General features: G+C 41.8%; 1 protein-coding gene across 3 annotated transcripts in view; it reads right to left on the bottom strand.

The window, feature by feature from the left end:
• banp (BTG3 associated nuclear protein) overlaps positions 1–25,847 on the bottom strand; it is a 41,170-nt gene that overhangs the window by 2,797 nt on the left and 12,526 nt on the right. For all 3 annotated transcript variants that reach the window (XM_072673645.1, XM_072673644.1, XM_072673646.1), the window contains 3 exons: positions 25,493–25,564; positions 20,878–20,922; positions 4,225–4,365 (listed from right to left, as the gene is read on the bottom strand). In XM_072673645.1, coding sequence (XP_072529746.1) covers positions 4,225–4,365; positions 20,878–20,922; positions 25,493–25,564 — 258 coding nt within the window. The remainder of the gene's footprint in view (positions 1–4,224; positions 4,366–20,877; positions 20,923–25,492; positions 25,565–25,847) is intronic.

The following is a 25,847-nucleotide window of genomic DNA, read 5'->3' as shown; positions in this document are numbered from 1 at the left end:
TTCTGCACTTCATACACTGGGGAGAACTGCATGGCCACAATGATCTTACGAGTTCAGGGGAAGGAGCCGGTGAGGGATAGCTGAAGCACGGTCTGTTTCAGGTACATTCCTCAAATGTGAGAAATGGTTTCTAATGATTTCTAAAGGGAAATTTCAACCCACAGTGATCCCATTCCATAAATTCCATAAATTCCCTTCAAGATAATATGCTCTCTTGTATGATTTAAAACTTAAAAGGTTCACATGAAGAAATATGAACCTGGTTATTAGACTTGTCCATGTTAATTCTGCAATGTTATGGTCAACTGATGGCAGTATGAAGCTGTTGCCAATCTCAGTTAGATCCATGAAGGCTACTGCCAAGCTTGAGCATTGCCAATTCTCTTGTAATAACCATTCTGAAAGTCAAAGGATAATCAGACCGTTGAAGTGGATTCTTGATATGAATTCAGAATTCATCAAAATGCTACTCAGTCATGATTGTGGATTGTGTGATTCATCTGTCCACAGCTCCTAGCTGTATATCGTCTTCCTTACTGTGAAGTCAGCACATGACATCTCACAGAAGAGCAGCCATCTGTAAATGGCTGTTCTACTTTTTCTGTTGTTGCTTTCTGTCAAAAGCCCTGTATACAGTAATCTTTTCAACCTGACAATCCTCAACCATTAAATACATTTCCAGATAGCTCCAAAAACAAACAAACATGATTGCGGCAACAATCTCCAATGAATGCCAGACAACCCAATGCAGCATGGCTCGATGCGTGGGGTAACAGCGAACACCCTCTCCAGTGTATCCATGTCATCATAAACCACTCCAAAAGAGTCTCTCACACTAAGGCAATGTGGACTAAGCACACAGAGTGGGTAAGGCAGGGGCATCCGTTCCAGGAGGTCTGTGACTAAAGCCTGGGCCTACGGGTGGAGTCCGGTCTGGGGAACTCTGCAGGGGAGCAAGCCCAATCGCGTAGCCTCTCTCACACTAACTCTCTCTTCTGAAGGAAGATCAGAGACTGCATGGTGAAGGCCAGCCAAAGAGAGAGTGTGTATGTGTGTGTGTGTGTGTGTGTGCGTGCGCGTATGCACACTAAGGACACAAGAGAAGAAGAAACGTCTGAGATGATATTAGGGCAATTAAGAACCCAGGCTTAGGATGTGGACAAGATCCCATTAGGGCAGATATAAAAAATGTACATCAGTTTATATACAGACATGAAGAACAGAAATTATGAGATCTAGTACTAGAAGAACTAGTACCATGTACTGGGGGAGAGATACAGCAGAGGGTACTATGAATTTCTAAAGATATCATAAAGCTAAAGATTAACAGCAAAGGTTTGGACACCCTGCACAGTACAGTCAGTACTTACTAGCAGCCCCCTTGGTAAATATCACATCTTATAAACACTTTTTGTATCTTCTTGTTTGGATTTTCACCCATTATTTCTTTGTAAAGTTCTATAAGATTTTTGGACTACCTTGCATCCATTGCTCTTTTGAGCTCTACTCACATATTTCCAATTATGTTTAGATTAGGGTACAGTGTGGGCCATTTTAAAACCTTCATCTTGTGCCTCTTGTGGCAGTCAACTATGGATTTGGATGTGTTTTTAGGATCAGTATCCTGCTGTAGAAGCCATCCAGTTTTAATCTTCAGCATTTGATGTCTGCCTCTAGGATTTGCTAATTGTGCTCTTGTAGCTGATGTGTTGGATGCAGGAAAACTGGGTAAGTGTGAAGATGAGAGTTGAGAAGGAGCCAAATTGCTGTGGCTAGAGAACTGTGACAAGGAACCTGCAAAATAAAAAGGCATGTGGGTTGTTCCCAGCCACCAGTGGTAGGTATCTACTGACAGTTGTCAGAGAAGAAACAAACAGCCTCTAGCCCAATCCTCTGGGCTATTAAGTGTTTATAATGGATGCACATGCGTTGGAACTGGACCTTGGAGCAACGGAAGAAGAATCCCCTTTTTTGCTTATACATCAAGGCCAGGTACATGTTGTGCATTGTGGTAAAGAGACAAGTGGAGGAAGTGTGGGAATCTAGGAAATTCTGCTGGCATTCATGCAGAAGTCTAAAACATTGTTCCAGACACTCATTCTTAGCAACAGAATTCCCTAATGATAAGTGGCCTCTTTCAAAAGATTAATGATCCTTGCCAGACGACAGACATTGTTAAGAAATGGTTTGAGGAACAAGACTAAGAATTTAAGGTGTTGCCCCAGCCTCCAAATTCCCCAGATCTTAATCTGATTAGTGGGATGTGCTGGAACCACAAGTCTGATCCATGGCGGCTACACCTTGCAACTTACAGGACTTAAAAGATCTGCCATAATGCACATTAAGAGGTTGTGCAGAATTAACACCTCAGTGCTGGTAGCAAAATCCTGAGTGGGACCTGGAAATGACTGAATTAGGGGGAAAAAAGAAAGAAAAGAAAGAAAAGTAAACACGAAAGTATGTGAGAACACAGTGAGGCTAAGGTACTCCAATCCAATTGCTGAATTCAAGCCAAAAATCATTGCCATGAATCATCAAGGAGGAAAAAGCTGTTAGTACTGTTTTATAATGCCATCGCTCCAGAAGAATGCACCATGATTCCAACATGAGTGTAGGATGCATACTCATATAAAACAGCTGCCAGAGAGAGACTAACAATTAAATGACATGTGAGATCATTTAGAAAACCAAGGTCTAACCAGTTGTTTTGTTCTTGCCAGCCTGGCCACTTTAAATTCTGCAGTTTGGAAGCTGTGCTCTCCCCCTTCTCCCGACATGGCCTGCATTACTCCACCACCATACCAAGGAAGTCTGAAGCTCATGTACTAATTACTACATTCCCTTCTTCTAGCATTCCACATTTTGCATGCTTATACACTAATGTTAAATGTTTACAAAACGAGGACGGCGATGGGAAGACATGGAACAGCTTTCACTGCATGTCTTTTTGGTGGAAAAATATATTCCCCTTCGTTTAACTACAGGAAATGTAGTTATGAATGTAGCATTTATGCATAAACGGCTTCAAGCCACATCACCTTATGCATCCTTAAGATTCAACTCTGAATTCACCTTGTAAAGATCATTCGACCTTGTGAAACTTTTGAGCGTTTGTAAACGTGGCCCTAGCATCTTTAAACCATGATAATGGCATCATGAGGAAATGATTAGAGCACTTCCACAGATACAGAGGCAGAGTATGTGCAGGAGGTGGGGGGGGGGGGGCTAGAGGCTATTTATTATTCCTTGCAAAAACAAACTGATGTGATGTGCTGATTAGCAGAGCCGAGTGCAGGAGCGGTTCACCTCCCAGTTCAGAGCAGCTCTGGAACCCACACGGCAGGGAGGCAGCCAGGGTTGCAGGCGTTCCAGGAAGTGCAAAGAACAGATCTGCCATGTGTAGCTCTAGCCATCTTTCTTTCTGATTTTACAACTTTCTAATTTATTTCTATTTTTTTAAGAGGGTGAAGACTAGCACATTTCTTTCAACACATATGAAGCCACCCACCGCCCTTTTCTGCCAAAGCGTAGCTCCCCGGCTCCGATGCAACAGCTAACAGACGTCTGTGCTGACGAACAACACACTAGGAGTGATGTGGGGAGAAGGTGTCATTAACCCACCCCTGAGAGATTAAGGCCAAGTGTGCTCTCTCAGACTCCGGCTGCTGAAGGCAAGCAGCATGACAATTCTATGTATTTAATATTGTTTCTTAGTTATCAACTGACCCTTGTGCATGTATGTATTACTATCCAGGAAGAAAGAATTCTCACCAGGACAGAGATATGTGTAAAAGGGCACCTTTATAGGGTAAAGGTGATCACTCAGAATAACTCTGTATTCATTTGTAGTGACCCTTCCCTCCAAGGAGACAAGTGGACCCAAACCATGCTGACAAAATACCTCCCAGAGAATAATACGGCCAACAGATCCCTCACTGTAGGTGTCTCCATTCAACTAAACTGTCCTCTTTGTGTATGCTACACAATACAGTGAAGGATAATTCAGCACTTTTCTATATCTTTGTAGCCCAGGAAACCACAGGCAGTGGTCATTTGTCTCTGCAATCCTACTACAATACTCCCTCTGTGCAGCAGCTGCACATAGTCTGATCACATCCTGCACTAGACAGATAGATAGACAGATTTATTTCCTGGGAATGGTACTTTATATGAGTATTGTGCCCCTGTGGTGAAGAATGTGTGAATATGGGTATATTTCCCCACCTGGACAGCTCCCGTGTGGTCAGTCACAGGCCCCAGCTGGACGTACTGAACCTGAATGTCGTTGCCTTGTAGGGGAGATGCCTCCACAGTTCCTGTTCCATCAGTAGACGCTACTGCAATGAGCTGAGGCCCTCTCAAAACCTAGAGAAAGATGGGAAGAAGCAGATGAAGTTTCATTTTGGAGCATTTCTATGAGTCCACTTAAATTGGTCCTTTACCCAACATAAAGAATCAAATGTTGTCAATGTGAAAAACGTCAGAAATAGAGATCAAGAAGTCATTGTGCCACAGTAACAATACATTTGGTGAACTATAGCAAAAAAAAGGCCAAGACAAACCCTTCACTTTTCTCATCAAGAATTTCAGTTTATGCTTGTCCAAGGTGAAAACTACTAAAATAAACTCTCTCAATACTGCATGTACTTGTAACACTCCGAAGTTCAAAAGAAGTAATTTTCCTCCATTAGCTTCACCTCTCACATTGTGCCAATCACAACTGGACTATGTGTGTCAAAGAGAACCACAAAAGCTGTAAAGCAGGCAGCCAGCAACTCAAATTAAAAAAAAAATGTTTACTGCCTGCATCCACTGTGCACCCCACACACATTTAAAAGAAACAGCTGATGTGTGTTTACCTACTTTCAAGAATGTGCAGTGCCAAGAACAAGAAATAAGGACAATAACAATAGAAAATAATAGTCTTGTGTGCATTTGTAAATAAGCCATTTAAGCTGTTTTCAATGCCTTATATGATTGTTCTGGAATACTTGTTTATTGCCCTGCAATGTCAGCACGGCCACATGTAATCTACTTTGCCGTCCAAAGCACTTGATCTGATTTGGTAGATCGGATAGTTCTGGAGAACATGACAGAATTAACTGAGGTTAAGGCTCCAAAGTACATGTGACAAATAAAGTACACCTCCAGGGTAAAAAGGAAGGAGGCAGTGGTATTATCCACTACGTAACAATAGCCACTGTATCGTATATATATCTGCAGGAGTTCCCTGATCACGATGATGATGATAAAGACGAAGATAACACTGAGGGGAGAACTTCTTAAAGGAATGGTTTGGTACCCCAATTGTACTTAATCAACCAAGAAATGCTTGGTGTCTGAAGTTTGCTTCTTCAGAGTAGTACAAGGTAGGCCTGACACGACAATGACGTTATCAACTTATCATACAATATATGGACATGACCTCAATCATTTTTGCTGACTGCAATACACTGCAATACACAATACTGTTACACTGAATGGGTCTGTATATCAACTTTGTTTTAAGACAGTTTATATTTCTGAGTTATTTCTGTTTAATGTAAAATATGTCCTATCTTCCAATTCTAACCTCTGCCTATTGCTTATTATTAAAAGTTTACTGCTCTTTAAAAGAACGTATTTGCATTATTATTATATTATCCTTACATGAGTGGCATAAAATGGTCTTAAAAGTTGCAATTATTTCTGGGGCAGTAAATCATCCAAAAAAAGAAAGAAAAAAAAAAAAGAGAGTTATCATGACAGGCTTTAGTACCAGGCTAATGTAGCTAAAAAATAATAAAAGGGGAGTGGTTTAAACATAGTCGAATGAGAGTAAACCATTAGGAAATTTCAGATTTGATTGCACGCTAAAGCAACATCTAGCAACCCTAGCTATTCGCTAGAACAACACATAAATACTGTTCAGCATAAGATTTGAGAATATCACACTACAAACCTCCTCACTAGTGTAATTCAAACTCAGGATGGTGGTGTGGTTTGAGTTAGTGAAGTATGACACAACGCCCTGCACATCTCAAGGTTTTAAGGTGGAATTAAACCAGAAAGCTGGAAGTAATGCAGATGATTATGAATTCCAATTTTTAATTAAAATTTGGAAATATAGTCTATCCTCGCTGTCACTACTTTTGCCCTGTGCTTTTGTTTATAGATGAGAACACAGCTTAACCATGTCATTTGAAGCTAGTACCTAAAGTCTTGAGTATACATTTACGGAAAAGAAAGACTTGATTAATTAGCTACATTAGCCTCAGAGCTCCAGTGCAAAACAAAAAAAAACATTCAAATTTGGACACCAAACATGTCTTGGCAGATTGATCAGACGTGGTAAGTGGAACATTGTGTAAATGTCATTTTTCCTTTAAGCTTCTCAACATCCAGAGTTGCTCATCCAAAAGCACAGGCTTTTATCGTGAAAAAAAGAGGCCCTGATTGCTGCTGATGAAGGGATCCTTCATATTTATAAATCTGCACAAGATTAGTCAGTCATTTAGAATTCCTTACCAAATGTCTAATCTTGTTTGTGGTTTGTGTGAAATCAGCCACAAAGCAGTGAATTAGCGCATAGTGGACACTGTGCCATGAGATGGGAGTTGTGCTTTGTGGGCGCACATGTGCGACCTGTGTCATTTAGCTGGTGGAAAGTCCCATATTCTGGAGAGCTGGCACGGACATACACACACAGCCAGTATGTGCCAGATATACACGCAATTAACAAAGGCATACAAACACAAACACACATACATGCTGACCGCTTACTCTGTTATTGATTTTTAAACAAAACACAAGCATGCACATGCACACACACACACACACACACACACACACACACACACACACACACACACACACACACACACACACACACACACACAGTTTGGTTCATTATTCCACAGACAACAGCATGGGTTCGTGTCCTGTGGCTGACAATTAAGAACATTTGCTCTTAGACTGTTTATTTGTGCAAAGGAAGTATTTGACCTATGATAAAAGCTGAGCAACATTGCTAATGGCCCAGTGAAGTTACTACAGGAGGTCCTTTTGGGCCCTTATTATTACCAGCTTCCTGTTGTTCCCTAATTGTCACACCTCTGTCTTTTTCTGATGACATCATGGCCCAAACACCCACACGGGCACAAACAGTGTGATGCCAGTCTCACCAGCTGGACACAGAATTGCCATCCATTCCCAATTAGGAGGAGAGAGAGAATGAGAGAACGAGAGAGAGAGAGAGAGAGAGAGAGAGAGAGAGAGAGAGAGAGAGAGAGAGAGAGAGAGAGAGAGAGAGAATCTGTCTCTCAGCACAAAATCCCACACTAACCTCAATTAAAGATGCAGTACAGGCCCCGGCTCCCCCTCGCACCGCACCCCCCCAACCTTGGCTTTGAAGCTGTGAGTCACTGGCATGTTTCGAGGTTGTGCCGAACCCTCGCAGTGCCCAATGTGTCTCCATTGGTACAGAGAAAAGCTGCCAGCTTCACCACAGTGTCTCCTGTTCCTTAACCAAACCACGGCAGGACCAGTCAGACCCCTATGGTAACAATTAGGGTAAGCGAACCATGCTAGCTCAATTAAAATGCAGGCAGAAAGGCACAGAGTGATCCAGCTCCAAATATGTGAAGAGAAATATGTAGAAAGTCTTGTCCTGCTGAGGGAAATCACAGGTAAATGTTGTGATATTTGCTAATATCTGCTAATTGTGCACATATGTGCACAAAAGTTTGGGCACTCTTGGCCAGATAAGATTTTGTTTATATTTGTGAGGTGAAAGGAAGAGCCCACACAACCTCTGCAGCCAAATAAAAAAATCTTGATGTCTCCAAATGTCATTGAACAGTCACAAAACAGAAAAAGCAGCAGTGTGTGCTAAAGTTTGAAGACCATAAAAAATTGGTACTTAAGATAAAAGATTGTGGAGCCTGCAGCAGTTCCCCACATGAGTCTTCACTGTAACAAGAAATGACAAGCTGTATGAAGCAGAATTAAGAAGCACTTTTGATTGAGAACAATTGACTGTAAACAGCACCTTCAAAGTATTCAACCCCAGAATACTTCTAGTCAGTATTGTGAATGCAAACCAATATGCATGCAAGTTAATTCTTTGTAATGGCTTTGTTCTAGCCTCCCTCCCATACAGGCCAGTTGTATGCAGAGCTCTTGATATTGATAGTCGATCCCTCACTTCAGTCTCAGCCACTGAACTCCATAGCAACAGTGACCACTAAGATATCCAAACACCTTTTTCCTACGTTGCACTTGTCTATAACGTTATTGCCAATGTTCTTTAGTCTACATTTACAGTCAACAGCAAAAAATTCAAGTCAAAGGTTTCCCCTGTTAGGACAATATACTGTACATAGATCTGTAAACTCTGAACTTAGGACAGTTTAAGAAAACTAAAGTTAATTCAATTTATTTGTATAGCACTTTTTAAACCCTAACATGTTTAAATACAAACATGATCACGCTTGTCCTGACAGAGTGTCCTTTGGAAGTACTTCATTTTTGCTGTACATAGCAATGTACTGTTTTAAAGGTTTTTGCAGACTGTATAAATAAAAAGAAAGTATTACACAAAATACCAATATCTGCAACCCTGGCTGATTGATATACAAATATTTACCAGAATTCAAAAATGTCAGTTTCCTTTGGCTTGAACTTGATAATGATAATGACTGCAGTCAAAAATGTAGAATAGACAAAATAGCTCCAGCTACTATCTTAAGTATGCTGCACACTGTAAAATGAAAAAACAGTACAACTTGTTTTCATATTTATTTATTTATTTATGTTTCTTTCATTCTTTTTATGTCTCGTTTCCAATCTTTAAACTGGTTTGAAGCCCTGACCTTCAATAAATTCCATACCTCTGAATCTCTAATCATGGCTGGCCCAATACTGACTGATTGTGTGGTTATGTGGTTTTTGTGCTATATGTGAAACCAACTAAGCCTCTAATCAGTTTAAAGTAAAAGGGCTTTCAGGTCAGAAAACCTGCTCGAAATATGTGTCCCCAGAACTGATGTTAACAGATCTGAATTTCAGAGGTCACCTTAATGAGGAGCACATTCAGCAAGAAGGTGGGAGTACAGCAAGCCCTCTGCCCAATCCAGAGGTTTCACACAAAAGCAAAAACATGCACATACACACAGCCTGAAGGATTTGTTTTTACATTTCCCATTTCGAATTCCAACAGTAATCTGGTCCTCAGGGTTTCAATGAGGCAACGCCTGAAAAACAATAACACTGAGAATCGAACACAGCCAGGCACTAACACACCCTGGGTGACTCCATTCAAGGCCCAGACCTAAAATGTTCTCCCTCTTACACTCACTCTCTCTCTCTCTCTCACACACACACACACACACACACACACACACACACACACACAGTCTGTTGTCCAAATGTGCGATTGTGTGTGTCATCTCCTATGCATCTGCCTGTGTGTGTGTGTGTGTGTGTGTGTGTGTGTGTGTGTGTGTGTGTGTGTGTATACGTACACTTTGGAGTCTTCAGTGTTGACAAACAGTTCTCCAAGCAAGCACACTAAAACCAGCAGGAACTATAAACCCAGGCTTGAGACCTAGTTGCATGTTCAGCTGCGAGGGTTCAACACAATGAGGCTTTTATGAGCCTTGGAAGCATGTTTGCGATTTCTGAGCAATGAAAGCCACTCTCGTCGAACGACTTCCGGTCCCAGGACTGTTCCCAAGTCAGTTCAGAGTTCCTGATTCTCTGGTCTAACTCAAGCCTAGAAATCATGAGGACAAAGTTCCCACACTTGAAGAAAGAGACAGGCTAATTCAAAACACACATCCAAAAGAGATGCACTCCTGCTCGCGATGTCATCCAACTAACACAACAAACTTAAGCTCAACTGTTCAAGCATTTACAGGTCCAGATAGACAAGTCCAGAGGAGAGAAAAAGGGGGGGGCGCGGAGAGGGGGGGACGGAAAAAAACAAAACAAAAAAAAACACATGACCACTACAGACAGTAAAACATGAAGAGTTATGTGCAACTTCCAGACAATCTGTTCTGACACAGGACAGCAAACATGCCAAGTGTATTCTGAAAAGGCTATTAAGGCAAACTGGAAAAATAAATAAATAAATAACCCTATGAACAAACAACATCAACAACAACAAACCCTGATGCAACACTCCACTGCAACTGTCATCCAGTTCAGTTTCAGCAATTTCTTGTCTGAATTATTAATGATGATACAGAAATCATCTTCTAGGGTTGTATCTGAGAGTTTAAGCAGTTCAGGAAATTGCTGGTGTTCTTATTCTACTGCACTATTTTAGCCTGTCATTAACCTGTTGCCAATCACAGCAGACTGCTGGAAGGACGGCTCAAGAAAAAAAGGTTTTGAGTGGAGACAAAGTTAGATCATCAGGTCTGCTTTATCTATTCAGTCCAGGCACGGGGTACAGGATGAGTCAAGTACGCTGAATAATCAAGTCGAGCCGAGACCCACACACAGAGCGAGCTGGTTGCTAGGACCAAAAACAAACACCAGAGAAAAGGGTTTGAATAAATCTTTTGGTTATGCAGTAATGCTTTCAGCAGTAACACAGGACACCAAACACATCGAGCAACTGGAGCAAAGATGACGGGGAATACAACAACAGCAGCCTAATGCAAAAAACATTCAGCCAGGGCCTTGCATCGGAACACAATAACCAACTGTGCAAACAAGCCTCTTCCCATGCTTCTCTTCTCTTTATCTGTGTTCCAATGCCTTTGCTAGACATGGATCTCACTAACTGCAATTATGTAAGATAAATAAAAGCATGTGATACACCCCAAAACAGATTGAATGTGGTAACCCCTGTGAAGCTGTGAACTTGATCGCTGCATGAACCTGCAAACCATGCTAGCTGAACTTTAGCTTTAGGCTACGGTAATAATACATGGAACTGTGGACTTCACTAAAGAATTAAGACTAAAGATTCACTTATAATGGATAAAGTCCAAAGAGAAAGCTAACCACTGGCCAGCATATAAATAAGGGCAGAAATATTTACGGTCATGGGAAAAAGAAAAGTAAACCTCTTTGAATTATATAATAAATTCTACAATAAACAAGGTAAATGCAACCCCAGATGAACAACACACAACAAATTCCCTGTGTCATTATTAACTGAACAAAACTTAGGCCAAAATACAGACATATGAACACAAACACCTCATACCAACAATCAAACACAGCAGTGGAGGGGTGATGGTTTGGGCTTGTTTCACAGCTCCAGGACCTAGGCACCTGGCAGTCATTGAGTCGATAATCACTTCCTCTGTATACCACAGTATTCCACTAAAGTCAAATGTGAGGCCATCTACTTCACAGCTAAATCTGGCCTGGAATTGGGCCATACAACAGGACAATGATCCCAATCACACAAGCAAATCTACAACAGAATGGCTGAAACAGAAAAGAATCAATAGCCCAGTCAAAGTCCAGACCTCAACCCAACTAATAAGCTGCAGCGTGAACATTAGAGAGCTGTGCATAAACAAACGTTAGTCATACAGAGAACCATTATTCAGTATACAGGTTACTGATGCTAAAGTTGGTTCTACATATTAATGAGGCTTTTCCTTTGTGGCTTCCTTTGTCAAATAATAACTTGGTGGAATTTGTTGTGTGGTGTTATTCAACTGAGACTGTATTTACCTCATTTTAAGTCCGGATTTTTAACCAGATCGTGTTTTGAAATGTGTGCAAAATTTCCACATGAACATAATACACCAAATCAACACAACTACAGTACACACCAAAAGTAATTAAGACAATTGTGAAAAACAAGTGTGTGTAATAGTTCGGGTCAGACATTTCTGTACACTCATCATGGACATGAATGCCTTTCCAGTATTAGGGCTTTCAATGATTCCTTTGATTAGATTTTTTTTTCTGGGGCAGAATAATATAAAGTAAAAATCTAAGAATTTGGTGCACAAGGGTTTTTTTCTGAAATCAACATAGGCTCAAAAAAAACTAATTGGTTACATGTTTTTTAGCAAGTTATACTTTTTTAAGCTTCTGGCAGAATTCTGGCTGGATATTTAACGACTCTTATTGGCAGAACTGAAGTCCATTTAAATTTGTTGGTTTCCTGGCAGAAACCTGACTTTTTGGCATAGTGAATGCCTCACGTTCAGTTCTCCAAACATTTTTGTCTCATATGATCATTAAATGTTGCTCGAAGCTGTCGATGTTAGAGCAAGGGTTTTTTTGGATCATTGCGATGTAAAACCCTCCTGACTGCAGACAGTGACACTGGTGTTCCAGCAGCTTCCAGTTCATGGCAAGTCTGTGTTTGGTGGTTTTTGGCTTGTTCTTGACCATCTAGTCCAATTTCCTCTTAGCCGAGGGTGACAATTTGAGTCTTCTTCCAGAACAGCCAACTTCTAGAAGTGGCTACACCTCTCAAGTACTTGTACTGTAACTGCTGAACTGACCTTGGAATCTATATTTGTTTACAAATGGCTACAAGAAACATTCCTGACAAACCTATCACAGCAAATCTATGATCATCCTTCTTAGATCTGTACTGAGCTCCTTAGACTTTTTCCTCATACTGTGTGTTGGTCAAAACAATGAGTGTTTTGATGTATGTTGCACAGTTATTCAGCCCTCAAAAAACAACAATTTAAAGAGATCATTGAAAGCCCAATATGTCCATAACATTCCAAGCAAACATGCTCATGTTGGCTAGTTGGGTTCCAGGAGGGCGTAGGCTCTGAGTGGGTTTGTACCCAGTTGGGTTTACACAAAGGCCCATTGTTACAGCCCACCTTAATCCTTCATGGGTCATGTTCAATCAGATTGAAATCAGACGTTTAAATACAATCTATTTTCAGGTGTACCTTCACTACAAGGACACTGATCCAATACCAACACATCCGCCCTTTTTTATGACCATTCTTCTTTTCTTCCTTAAAATTCACGGTTCTTCTTACAGAGGAAAGGGCTACGTCCCAATCATCCTTTACAGCTCCCTTCAGTACCACAAGCTTGCAAAATTTCAAAAACTTCCTCCCCGTTTCTACAGTCATCAGCAGTCAACAACATCTGCAGCAGGCAGACCAGAGCCAGAACAGATGGGGCAGAAGGAGAGCGAGAGAAAGCGAGAGAGATACAAAAAGCCAGAAAAGCAGAATGAACAAAACACAGGCAAAAAGCATGAAAGAGAGAAAGAAAGAAAACAAGAAGGAAACGACTGAGAGGCCACAGCAAAGACCAAGCAAACTCTCTGATCACATGAAACCTTCATTTACCATTACAAAATCTGCTGCCTAGCTGATAAGCTCCAGAGCAAAGCCTTAAAGCATGCTTTGCTGCACAAGTCAAACACAGGTTGAGAGAGAACACACTCATTAGGCTGCTTTTCTGAAAAAGAACTGGGCCACTTGGAAGAACAGAAGATCCCTTCTGATACTTCACAGAGTGAAACTACACAGTCATAGCAAAATATTATGACCACCCCTGGTCTGTAATGACCTCGGCCCATTATATCAGCTCCATTACCATATACGAGCACCTCGTAGTTCTATAATTACAGACTGTAGTCCATCTGTTTCTCTGCATACTCTGTTAGCCCTCTTTCACCCTGTTCTTCAGTGGTCAAGACCCCACAGGACCACCACAGAGCAGGTATTACTTGGGTGGTGGGTCATTCTCCACATCACAGGGACACAGACAATGCGGTGGTGTGTTAGTCTGTGTTCCTCTCTACCTTTGTATATGTAAAGTCAGAGACAGAAGCTCTTCTGTAGATGCACAGCTTGTGTCGGTCATCCCCTAGTCCTTAATCAGTGGTCATAGGGCACTGTCCAAAGTATGGATATTTGCTTGCTGGCTGAATATTTCTGGTTGGTGGGGACTGCTCTGTCTGATTCACTCATACCAGCGCAACACACACCAACACACTATCACCATGTCATCATCACTGCTCCTATATGGTAGGTGGAGCTGATAAAACGGGTCGAGTTAATTACAAACCAGGGGTGGTGGGAGTAGACTGAAGTGTGGACCTATATACACACTTGTTCTTTAGAGCTTAAGGGGCTAATTGTATTTGGTAAAACATTTGATCAGTTGTATTTCCACTGTTTTACAACAATCAACCACACCATTAAAACCACCTGCCTAATCCTGTGACGGCCCCCCTGAGCTCTGAACAGACCCCACAAAGTATGCACTCCTCTAAAGCTATTCTGTGCTATAGGAGACCAAGATGTTAGCAATATATCCTGCAAGTTTAAGTGTATGTGGGGGCCTCCATGGATGACTTGTTTGTCCAGCGTGACCCACCAATGCTCAATCAGACAGAGATCAGGTGAATCTGTAAGGGTATGAACCACTGCACACTGGGGACCTAACAGCAACTGGTGTTTTTTGTCTAGTGGTCACAATTTGACACATCAGAGCCTTGTGCCCATTTTTCTTTCTTCAAAAACATCACCATCAAGAACTGAATGTTCACTTGCTGCCTAATAAGTATATCCACCCATTAAGAGGTGCTATTGTAACAAAATAATCAAACGTTATTCACTTGACCTGTGTAAATCTATGCCAGCTTTTAGATAAATCACCCCACACCTTCTTTCATTAAATATCTCTGTCTCTAATCTGCAATTATAACCTTGTAAAACAGATTGTTCCCAGCACAGAGCAAATTCCAGTTAATCCATTCATAGGCCTCAATAAAAGCTCTCCAGCATGAAGTAGCTCAAGCCTTTACCGAACATAACTTCCAGCAGTCCCAAGCCCTTCAAGCTATACTCCATCTTCACCTGCACTCCCCTCTTTGGAGCCAAGCATGAGACATTCTGTTTAAACCTGTACAACGCCATTAGCCAGCAAACATCCATCCAAGGTCTGTCTGCAAAGTCTTTGTGTACACATCAGAGATGGCCTGACAGAGGCAAGGTCCACATATCAAACACTCCCAGGCCCAGTTTTAAGATAAAACCAACATTCTCTAAACAGCAGCCAATCAAGCTCAGGCAAGCATCCAACTGACAGAAATAATGAGCATAATTTACTAAAAATCGAACAACACACACTCACAGCAAGCAGTCATATATGCACCCAGGATCAAAACATTCAAGCTTGATTCCGTGTTTGTCGAAGAGTCAGTTATCAAAGACTGAACGCTCGGTGCAAAATCATGGACACTGTCATGTTCCTAATTAGCTCGGGATTAAGAGATGCCAGTTCTTAGTGATTAACACCTTGGTACATTTAAGAGTGCTAGATAATCAACTTTTTGGGTGAATTTCATTCAAATCATTGAGGCGGTGCCTCCGTACAACAGTGATATCACCCCATGGAAGACACTGGACAGTAACATAAGTAAATAATAAGTGCCTTTGTCATTTTTGCAACAGTGGATGATTTTACAGCCTTTTTGGCTGGAAGCGAAACAAAAGAGGAGATGCTTGACAACCCCTGCCTCGATCATCTCTCTCTCCACTCTTGTCAACATGTAGAGACAGCCAGTTCATGGTGTTGTTAACGAAGCAAAGAGAGAGAGCGCAAGTATGTGTGTGTCTCCTTGGCTCCCACTAGTGTTGAGCTAAAGGGCCAGCTGGCTGATTGGCCCTCTGGAGCAGTCACACACAGAAACGCTACCAAAGACATCTGGAGTCCCTTACCCACAAGCCCAGGGAGCCAGACTCCAATCGCTTGCCCAGAGCAGTGCACTCCAGCAGGGGCATCAGGTTCCTCCAGCTCCCTGGCTCCACCAAGCAAACACAAGCACGACTGCATAGACAAATCCATGTGGTGCGCACACACACAATCATCAGCAACATTCATGGCTGATCAAGCTCCAAAGAACAAATCTGCATGAGCACCATCTGTCCAACAGTTTGTAGACACTTGCTAATTCTATGTTGCCCCCCCAAAAGTACCAGTATTCATAGAAAGTGATAGAGTTTATTGTTCCCTTTAACAGCCCGAAATCTTCTGGGAAGGCTTTACATTATATGTTGGAACAATGTTGTGAGGATTTGATTGCATTCAGCCACAAGAGCATTAGTGAGGCCAAGAAATAGCTCATTAGGTCTGGATCACAAACCTCACTCCAGCTGATCCCGAAGGAACTGAAAGGAGCGCTGTTGTTCCAGAAAACACAGCTCCACTGCTCCAGTGCTTTTGGGCACACATGGTCTGTGAGGTAGTACAAGCAATAAAAATAGTTGATTTTACTTATTAGAAGTGTCTGAATTCCCTTGGTCATACAGAAGACTCCTCAGTCCCTCTCGTTAAGACGTCATGACCTTCTAGTCCTAAGCTCTGACACATTCTACTGAACACTTTTTCCACAAACTCCCAGAAGTTCTTCTGAGTCTGAGAGTGTGTCTGGACAAAGCTGCCAGCGTCCTTGCTTTTAAACAGCAGAGCAGAGCAGAGCAGAGCAGACCTGGATCCACCACAGCTTTGAAATATGAAGTTGCTCCTTTAGGAGATAAACATCACAGACACTCTGCACTGTAACATGAGCACTCCTGTCGGCAGGGTTTATTTGTCTTTAGTCGGGGAAAGATTAACACTAACACTTTTTCTTCTTCAGACACTGCGGGAAAGATGGGCAAATTGACGGAGGGTCTAAAAGGTAAAGCTCCATGGGTATGGCAGCCACTGGATCAAAAGTTCAATCCCAGAGAATTTCAGATCTTAAGCAGGTCCTTAGCCAGCTAAGACTGAAAACATCTGGATTTAATGTTAACATGCAGGAAACCTGAAGCTCTGGCTCACAAAACACACGCAAACAATGCATTCATACACAGGCACAGCAGTAAGGGGAAGTGACATCACTGCAATTGGACATGGACACACACATACATTACAGTATTTCGAGGTGCTGCATAACAGATTCAGCATGAACTGGAGGTATAAAGCTGCCTCATCCACATAGTATGAAACAAACACCATGCCCCACACAAACAAACCAAAACAGACACATACAGACTAGACGTGGAGCTTCAATGCCTTCTCTGGCTTTTAATTGCAAACACATGGAATCTTCTTCAAATCGGTTCATAATCTAACAAACAATATTTCTGAAGCAAATGAACTTCTAATAGGCAACTGTTATTATTAATAAATGTAGCTCTGGCGTGAACATGCAGAGTGTGGTGTTGTGTGTGTGATAATTGGGGAAATTGATCTTTTATCCTATCCAAATGAGTCAAACCCAGCTCTAATAGAGCTTTACATTCTTTTACTGTACTCTCAGACACACTGCTTCACAGCAAAACCCAAGATGCACTGGTCTTTGGAGACCTCAGCTTAAAGGCAATGTCTGTATCCGGTGTGGGACAAAGAAAGCCTCTAGACAGTTCTTGGCCTGAGAGAACTCGAATCCTTCCAGCACTGCACCTGGCTCATCGTGGAGGTGTTGCCCAATCCTCCCTCCCTCTTCCTCTCCCTCTCTCTCTCCCTCCATCCTTTCCTCCTTTTCTACCTCCTTCTCCCAGCCAGCTCTGAGGGGAGTAATAAGTGTCAGTACAATACTCAACCTCAGCATCACGCTCCTCGGCACGTTCGTCCCAGCAGGAACACAAGTAAATCAGGCCTCGTGTTCCGACAGGGAGAGAACGGCGAACATCTCACTTGCTGTCCAACCTGCAAGCGGGACGAGAAAACTGACCTGGTCCGTCGAAAGGAGAGATTTGTGAGGAACAAGCGCTCGTTCCAGTGCGTGTTTTGGGAGGCAAGGCTGTCTGTGCTGCATGCCTGGACATGGCTGAGGTGCAAGAGCAGCCTCTGACAGGTTTAAGAGTGGCGGACCGTTCGGCTGCTCCCATCCTGTTCTGGTGGAACCTCTGGGCCAGTGACTGAAGCGTCAGCCTTCCAGAGACCAGGTCGATGCCAGCGGCTGCAGTTAGGAGAGAGTGATGATACATAACCTGCAATGAAGAGCATCTCTAGAGCCTAATGCTCGGTGCGTGGGAGAGACACAAATGTTACGAGGATCTTTTCAGTCAGATCCCTCCGCGTGCCTGACCTAAGCAACTCCAGGGACACATTTGTTCCTTTTCACCCGTCTCCTCTCTGTCTCCTCATCAGTCTTTCGCTCTTATCTGTCCGTACGGACGCATCCGCTGGCTCTGCAGTGAGGGGGGAGGGGATCAGAGAGCAAGAGCTGGAAACATCAGATAAGGGAGTTTGGAGAGGTCACAAAGGGCAAGGGACTTTTTGTCTCCCTCAGCAACAGCAGAAAGCTTTTAAGAGAGGCGGCTGTTGGATTTGTGTTGATTGTGGATTCTGGACAGGGGAGAGAGAGTGATGCTCAGCACCACTGCAGGCTGGCAAGTTGTAAATCTCAACCTCTTCACTGATAAAAAAAATTTAAAAATTTTTAAAAAGAGGCAGGAAAAGGAGAGTAAAGTGTACAATCTCAACAACATGCCCCTTCAAAAACAAAAATCACAATGTTTTGCTAAAATTGCAAGAACTGCCAAATACAATTCCGCGTATGAGACACCAGCAGCGGCACCCCCGCCAAACCCTGCCTCTTTGTGACCTTTGGCCCTTCAGCTCTACTTAACTCTTGACTTAGTAATCACTGCTTAGCTGCCCTTTATCCAAGTTCAAAGTCATGACCTGGACAACGACTGAAAAAACTCAAGACTGTCAACATGAACATACTCTTGCTGACCTCAAATTTCTAGCCTGGATACTGACCTTTACTATGACCATAAAATCCAGTAACTGTTTATCCTCTCAACACCAGAGATTACATTATAATGGCTAACTTCACTGACATTTGCTCGGAGCTACTCATGAAACACACAGCCTCCATTCTACAACTAGAGAGTTACTGACCACCATAGTCCAAGAGCTCTTCAAAATTAGGAAATCTGGATAGGAGTGAAATGTCAGTGCTAAGAGTAACACGGCAAGTCAACACTGCCGAACTGTGCAGGGGAGAAAGTGAATGAGAGGCCTCCAGAGAGGAGATGAGAAGAGGTCTAACTATAGTACCCGGAGATGAAAAGGAAAGACGAGGACGAAGAAGGGGCATGGAGAAATACTTGGACAGGACAAAGAGACCTGATGCAGAGCAAGATGTGGAAGAGGTCCAGGGAAATAAACCACAATCGGACACTGGGCTCACAACCTGGTTCTTTCGCTGTCCAACACACACACACACACACACACACACACACACAAAAACAGAAGACAGTAGACAAACTCCGCTCTGCAATCTCTTGTCCCACATCCCATCAACTCCCTGCCTTTCCCCCCAGGCCCCAAGACCCAAATATCAAAAATCAATAAGGCTGCATTGATGCTGCCACCAAAATAATGCTGACATTTCCAACTGCTATTTCAATTTGTCTCGATGGGAATTACACTCACAAAGGGAAGAAGTAGTCAAATAGTGTGTGTGTGTGTGTGTGTGTGTATGAAGCCAGACCTGGAACACAAGGTTAAAGAAATAAGTCACTGTGTGTTTGTCTTGGCCTGAACATCATATCACATTATTTTTCAGACACAATCAAAATACACTGCAGTCTCTGTCCAAGTAATTGGGCAGTGACACCATTTTTCTGGTCTTGGCTCTGTGCTTCAGTGCACTGGATTTAAAGTGAAACTTAAAAGATTATGAGGTTAAAGTGTGGGATGCTAGAGGGCATTTACATTTACACTGGGTGAACCATTTAGCAATATTTTATACATGAACGCGACAGACTCCAGATACAATGCCATATCAATGGCACACCCATTATAAACTCTAGACCTTCTTCTGCTAGCTCCCTTATACTTGGACAAATGCAAATACAAACAGCCGGCCAAGAAATGCCTGAGCAGCCAACTGTTGAATTACATACTCTCTCCTGAAATAGGACTATGTGTAAAAAGGGCCCTAATTTCTTTATAGTTCAACCAACAGTGATGTAACTCCCCTCAAATTGAAGTTGTCGTTCTGAACTTCAAAGTCGCAGTTATTGTTTCATTTCTGAGACAGAGTACAGAGTCAAAGTAATAAAATTGTGTCATTGTGCAGCTCCTTATGGATTACGCTCGGAAAGTGAGATTCAGAGGAACAGGAGACTGAGCTATAGGTGCTCTTACAGACTGCCAGAAGGGATAAAAGTTCTGGTTAAGGACCTGGACTTTTACACACAGGTTGGCATGTTGTTCGTGGCAAAGACATATATATATAAATGCTCTCACTTCACACTTATACACACACAGAGACCTCAACAGAAAGCAGAACTCCACAATTACCTACTTTGTTAGGAGTTCTAAAATAGTAAAGTCAGAGTTGTGAGGAAATCGACTACACACATAGGCTGATAAATACAAGGAGCATAATGAAAACCTTGTACATGCAGTATCGTTCTGTATGTATCATGTAGTTTGTTGAATTGCACACAGAAATTTTGAGATGTGGAAATGAACATATCTATTCTTAAATGCATGGTCTTGTATACAGATGCTGTCGGGTTGAATTTGATAATGTGTTTGGCCAAAAAGACAGAAACAGACAGATCTAAAAAGGAAACAAGGACAACAGAGTGTAGAAATGAAGCTATTAAGCCAGAACAGTTCATTTTTAACTATGTATACCTGTGTCATTTTACACATGACAGAAATATCAGACAGAAATGAAAACACCTGTTTTCTTTCTCAAATACACACACTCACACAACTGTGAAGTGAACAAAATTTTTTTGCTGTGGTTGGGTGGGTGTATGTGGGTTGGACATTTACACAGGACTGCAAACCTTTTGAGGCAGCTTCAATGAGAGTGGACACAAAGATAAGAAACAGGAAGAACAGTGTCCACTACAATTCAGGGAGCGAAACAGACAAACAAAGAGACACAGAAGAGTGGTTAGGTCTTACCTGCCCATCCTGTCCAACATGAACTTGGTGAATTTGTAAGTTCCCCTGCAGAGCACACACACACAGGACATTTCCAGTCAGTCATGCACAGCATACTGCCCCAAGATATCTTACACTCACATAACTGATTCAATATCCAGTATCCAGATCAGACCAATACCTGCTGGCTTGGAGGAAATAGGTGGAAAGAGTGAACAAATCCAATCCAGTTCTATAACAAATTTAGCCCCAAAACAGCTTAATATTTGCACTGTAAATAACTTTTCCTTTTTTTCTTTGTGAAGAAGCCATGCTGTTGGCTATTGATTCATTCCTGCTGTAAGGAAGAGTGCTGGAGACATAAAGACTCTATGGCTATGCATGGAACCTTTTATTCGTATTCTGCATTCATTGATATTTGTGCATGTACGGATACGAAGGTAATAGAGCAGTACCACTGGAAATCGTGGGGGCAAGCAAAACACAACCACTGCCATATGGAAATGACAAACAAGAAACTCTGGCAGAAAATAAATTTTTACACCTTTTTCTTTGCTTTTTAAAAAAACAAACAAAAAAAAACATTTACATCAATACATCTTCTTCCACGGCTACCATGTTTGTTTTAGTCAAAAACGTTTGACACTAGTGGATTTACCTGGAGAAGGACAAACAGAGGTATAAGGGCAGTGACAGTTACATTGATTGAATATAGTGTCTTGATTTTTGCAGGTAACGGGAAATTAAACAACCTCATGACGACTATCTAAAGCAGGGGTGGGAAACCAAGGGCCAGGATCCTGCACATTTTGTTGATTTCCCTGCTCCAACACACCGTCTGAACCTGACAATTAACAGGTGAGTTGAATCAGGTGTGCTTGAGCAGGAAAAGCAAAACAACCGTGCAGGAATCTGGCCCTCCAAGACTGCAGTTCTCCAAGAGCAAAGATTTGTTTATCCTAACAAAAAGAAAATAAGATCAGTATCAATCAAGACCTGCTGATACTCAAGGTTTCCATATCAATATTGAAAATAAAGATACTGTTGGCATTGTGCCATCTATATATTTTTAAATAGGTAATACAACCTCTCCTGGGTTTCTCCCTGAACTCTCCTGTGTAACGTGCCATCTCTATAGAAAAGTCATATGTGCCCCTTCATCTTTGTGGATCAGGCTGCATAATTTTCTATTTCCAGGCTGCTTAAATCATCTATGCATGATCCAAGAACTCCACCTTTGCACTTGTCAACTGCATTTTGGTTCCCTAAACCACATCTGCAGGAGAGAAACAAGACTTGTTCAAATACACGGTGGCGGCTCAGAAAAGCAGCACGACCTAGACCCTCATCAAAAAGACCCGAACAAAGTCTTCGCCAGTTCTGTGTGTCTGTATTAGAACGAACTGGGATTTGGGGGATCCCCATACTTTCTCATCCAAATTCTGGCAGGTATGGAGCACGCGTGAACCTGCATACACACAAGCATACACAGACTTCCTCTCTCACACTCAGTGGATATGTGGGCAGTGGGGAATAACCTCAGAATGGCTCATTTCCTTTTTAAACTCTCTTAAAAAAATGGCTTTGATGAGACAGGCCCAGTTTCTAATGAAAACACTCTTTGTGAATGGCAGTTGGAAGAAGTGGGATTTTGTTGCTAAGCTTTGAACTTCAACAACAAACAATATCAGTGAAGTTAAAAGAGGAGAAAAAGCTTTTTCTGGCATCCTTCAAGCTAACTGGGAAAAGCTATACAGATTTCCTTTCTTTTTTCTTCTCGTTTCGTTACTGAAGTTGCATTACTGACGTTCCTGTTTACATTTGCATGTATTTAGAATGGCTTGAAAGCGCGCAGTCTCATCTTTGAGTATGTATATGGAAGATCTTGCATTTTATGTAATGATCAAGGTCATATTCCCACATGTTGGATGCAGACACTGCACTTTAACTGCTGTTAACATGCATCACTAGACCAGCTTTCCCCACAACTTACAAAACTCATTACAATGCATATTTTATTTTAAAGCCACAGGCAAAACAGACTAAATTAAAAAGTTTCATCTCAAGCATTTGTTTTTAAGTTCTACTTGAGCACTCAACACCACTGGCAACCTCCCCATTACTCACAAGTACTTCCTTTGTAAATCTGAACTAAAATGCTGATGTTAGAACTATTAACAGATATGTTACGCAGTTTTGACTTCCACAGCCAGCGTGAGCCAAATTATTGTGTAAACTGCTTTCCAGCTCAGCCAGAAATGAGCCATCTGGCTACTGAATGGAAATAAACATATTTCTAAGAGACCATGAAAACCATATATTTTTTTGGGAAGCCAGCCATTGGCATGTATTCTGGGAACGTCCCACAAAAAGGCTCTTTTGAGTAGGCCTATACGAAGAACTGGAGAAGACATTTAATACGAATTTAGTTTTTCAGTTTCACATATTGCTCACAGGGATGCTACATTTTGACTTTGAGGAAGTATTTACAGGGCATTCATTTAACTGTACAATTGCACGAAAAAAAAAAAAAGCTTTAACAAAGCGATGTCTGTTTCTTGTTTCCACAACAGACGAGTCTAGTTAATGAAATACTGTATGTGTAGTGGGGAACTAGTTTAATAAAACATATGAAAGCTTGCAAAATTGGTTAATTATGTGTGGCTTGAAAGGTCACATTTTATTGATGCAACCTAAATTTAAAATTGCCTGTTTTCCTCTTTTGATGAAATGTGCTTATTTACACAGGCAACAAACAATAGAAAGGACGAAAGGGCCTTTTTAAGCATAGAGTAGGGATGGGCCGAAAGGGCCTATTTAAGCATAGAGTAGGGATGCACCAATTTTGGAATGGTCCACCATTCCAAAATTGGTGCATCCCTATGCTATGCTTAAATAGGCCCTTTCGTCCTTTCTGTTGTTTGTTGCCTGTGTAAATAAGCACATTTCATCATATGAAATGTGTCTCAAATGATATGTCTCAAAATATATTAACTAATAAGCCAAAACATTGGTACCACTGCTAGGTAAAGGTACATTAATTATCCTCGTCTACACTGGCATCTGTCAAGGAGTGGGATATATTAGGCAGCAATTGAACAGTAAAAAGTAGGCAAGATGGGCAAGCATCAGAATCTGAGGGTCAAACTCTGATCATGGGGTGTTCTTGATATGCAACGGTCATTACCTACCAAAAAGGCTTATTGATGCAATCCATGGAGGCCACACCTCACAACTTACAGGATTTAAAGGATCTGCTGCTAATGTCTTTGTGCTAGAAAACACAGGGCGCCTTCAGAGGTCTTGTGTAGTCCATGCCTCCACAGGTCACATCTGTTGTGGCGGCACCAGTAGGACCTACTCATATAGGTCAAATCTTCCTGATGGTGCTATTTTTAAGCAATTATTTGCAGATAGTAATAGATACCAATATTCTTGCGTATCGCTAGAACAGTTAAAAATCAGTATATCCAATGAACACAATGAATTGTGTAAAGCCAAGATTTCATAGTCCAAATCCACAGAAACAAAAGCTGAGAGTCAACAAGACTTAATAACAATTATACAATTATAAAATGAAACACAAAAAACAAGCATAGATCGATGCTCTACTCTACTGTGCCAGATTGCTGTAATTAAGGAAATAAAATATACCAGAGGTGTAGCAAAGATAAAACAGAGAAAATAAAAAGAAGAGCCCAACAAGAAGAAAGAAATGTGGAAGATAGGAAAGACAGACAGCAAGCAAATGAAACTAAGAAAACCAAAGGAGAGAAGGATGACAAAATGGGGCTCCAATCAGAGCCTTTAGTCACATGACCCGTTACCTTTACGCTTGTCTCAGATATCATCTTTAGCCTTAGGCTGTTAAGCAGAGCACACGGTTGACACACAGACCTTTCTGACCCAGATATTGTGCAATTGACATACAATTACTGCTTATGTGAGTGATTCCAAAGCTTAGACAAATGAAAGATGTTATGCTGCAGTCATCCTCACTGAATGATCATTATTCTTGCTGGATGGCACTTGGGGAACAAAACGTCAATGATTCATAATTGCACATTAATAAGCTTCAGGTGTTTGGGAACTGGTGCACTGGTGCTTCCAATGTGCTGAGCGAACAGCACTGATGAATGTCAATGTGTATACAGAGAGAAAAGTTTCAAAAGTGAGAAAAGACACTCAAATTTCTCAACACCCTCAACAGGCCAAAGCGAACAGGGTGCCATTGTTTAAAACTGGGAGTTGAGAAATAAACTTGGAACCAATTTCTTAAATGGAATGGGTGCACCACATTCAGAAGTTCTGATATCACAAACATCTACAGAGAAGGGAAATCATGCGGGGGAGAGGAGAGAAAGAGAAGCAAACAAAGTTGAAAGAAAAAAAAGTAGTAGTAAGGGTGTAACGGTACGTGTATTCGTATCAAACTGTTACAGCATGGGAGTCACAGTTGGGTCTACCCAGACGCACAGAAAATATACGGTACACACTATTAGGGCAAGATTTGGAATTTTCACAAGCGCACCATAAGCTGTAATCCAATGGATTTGCATGGTAGTGTTGGAACACTGTGTGAATCAAATTGTGACTTTTGTGTCCCATTACACTCCTAATAAGTAGACATCCATACCTCACTATCCTGTGTGATCTGCACCTGCTCCCCCTGTGGCACCTGAGCTATGTGGAGGTGTCCCTGTGGAATCTGGAGAAAAAATATCAACATTTCAGCTCAACGTTTCTCTGCACGTTTCTCTGCACATTTCTCTGCACTTCTGTAGAGCCAGCACTCGTGTGGCGGCCCAGGGAGACCTTGCCTTGCCCTGCCAGTGCGTGTGCTTTACATTTCCTCTAGTGTATTAACAGTGCTTGTAAAATTTTGGCTCAGCTGCTTTCACTAATCCCTTATATAATATCAGGAGTGTAATAACTGTTAAACAGTAGGCCCTGGCTTTTTATTCAATCTCTCTCTCCCTACAACTTCTACC

Source organism: Salminus brasiliensis, chromosome 2, assembly GCF_030463535.1.
Source record: "Salminus brasiliensis chromosome 2, fSalBra1.hap2, whole genome shotgun sequence".
NCBI lineage: Eukaryota > Metazoa > Chordata > Actinopteri > Characiformes > Bryconidae > Salminus > Salminus brasiliensis.
The sequence above is the reverse complement of the archived record's forward strand: the minus strand, read 5'-3'. Positions and strand labels throughout refer to the sequence as shown.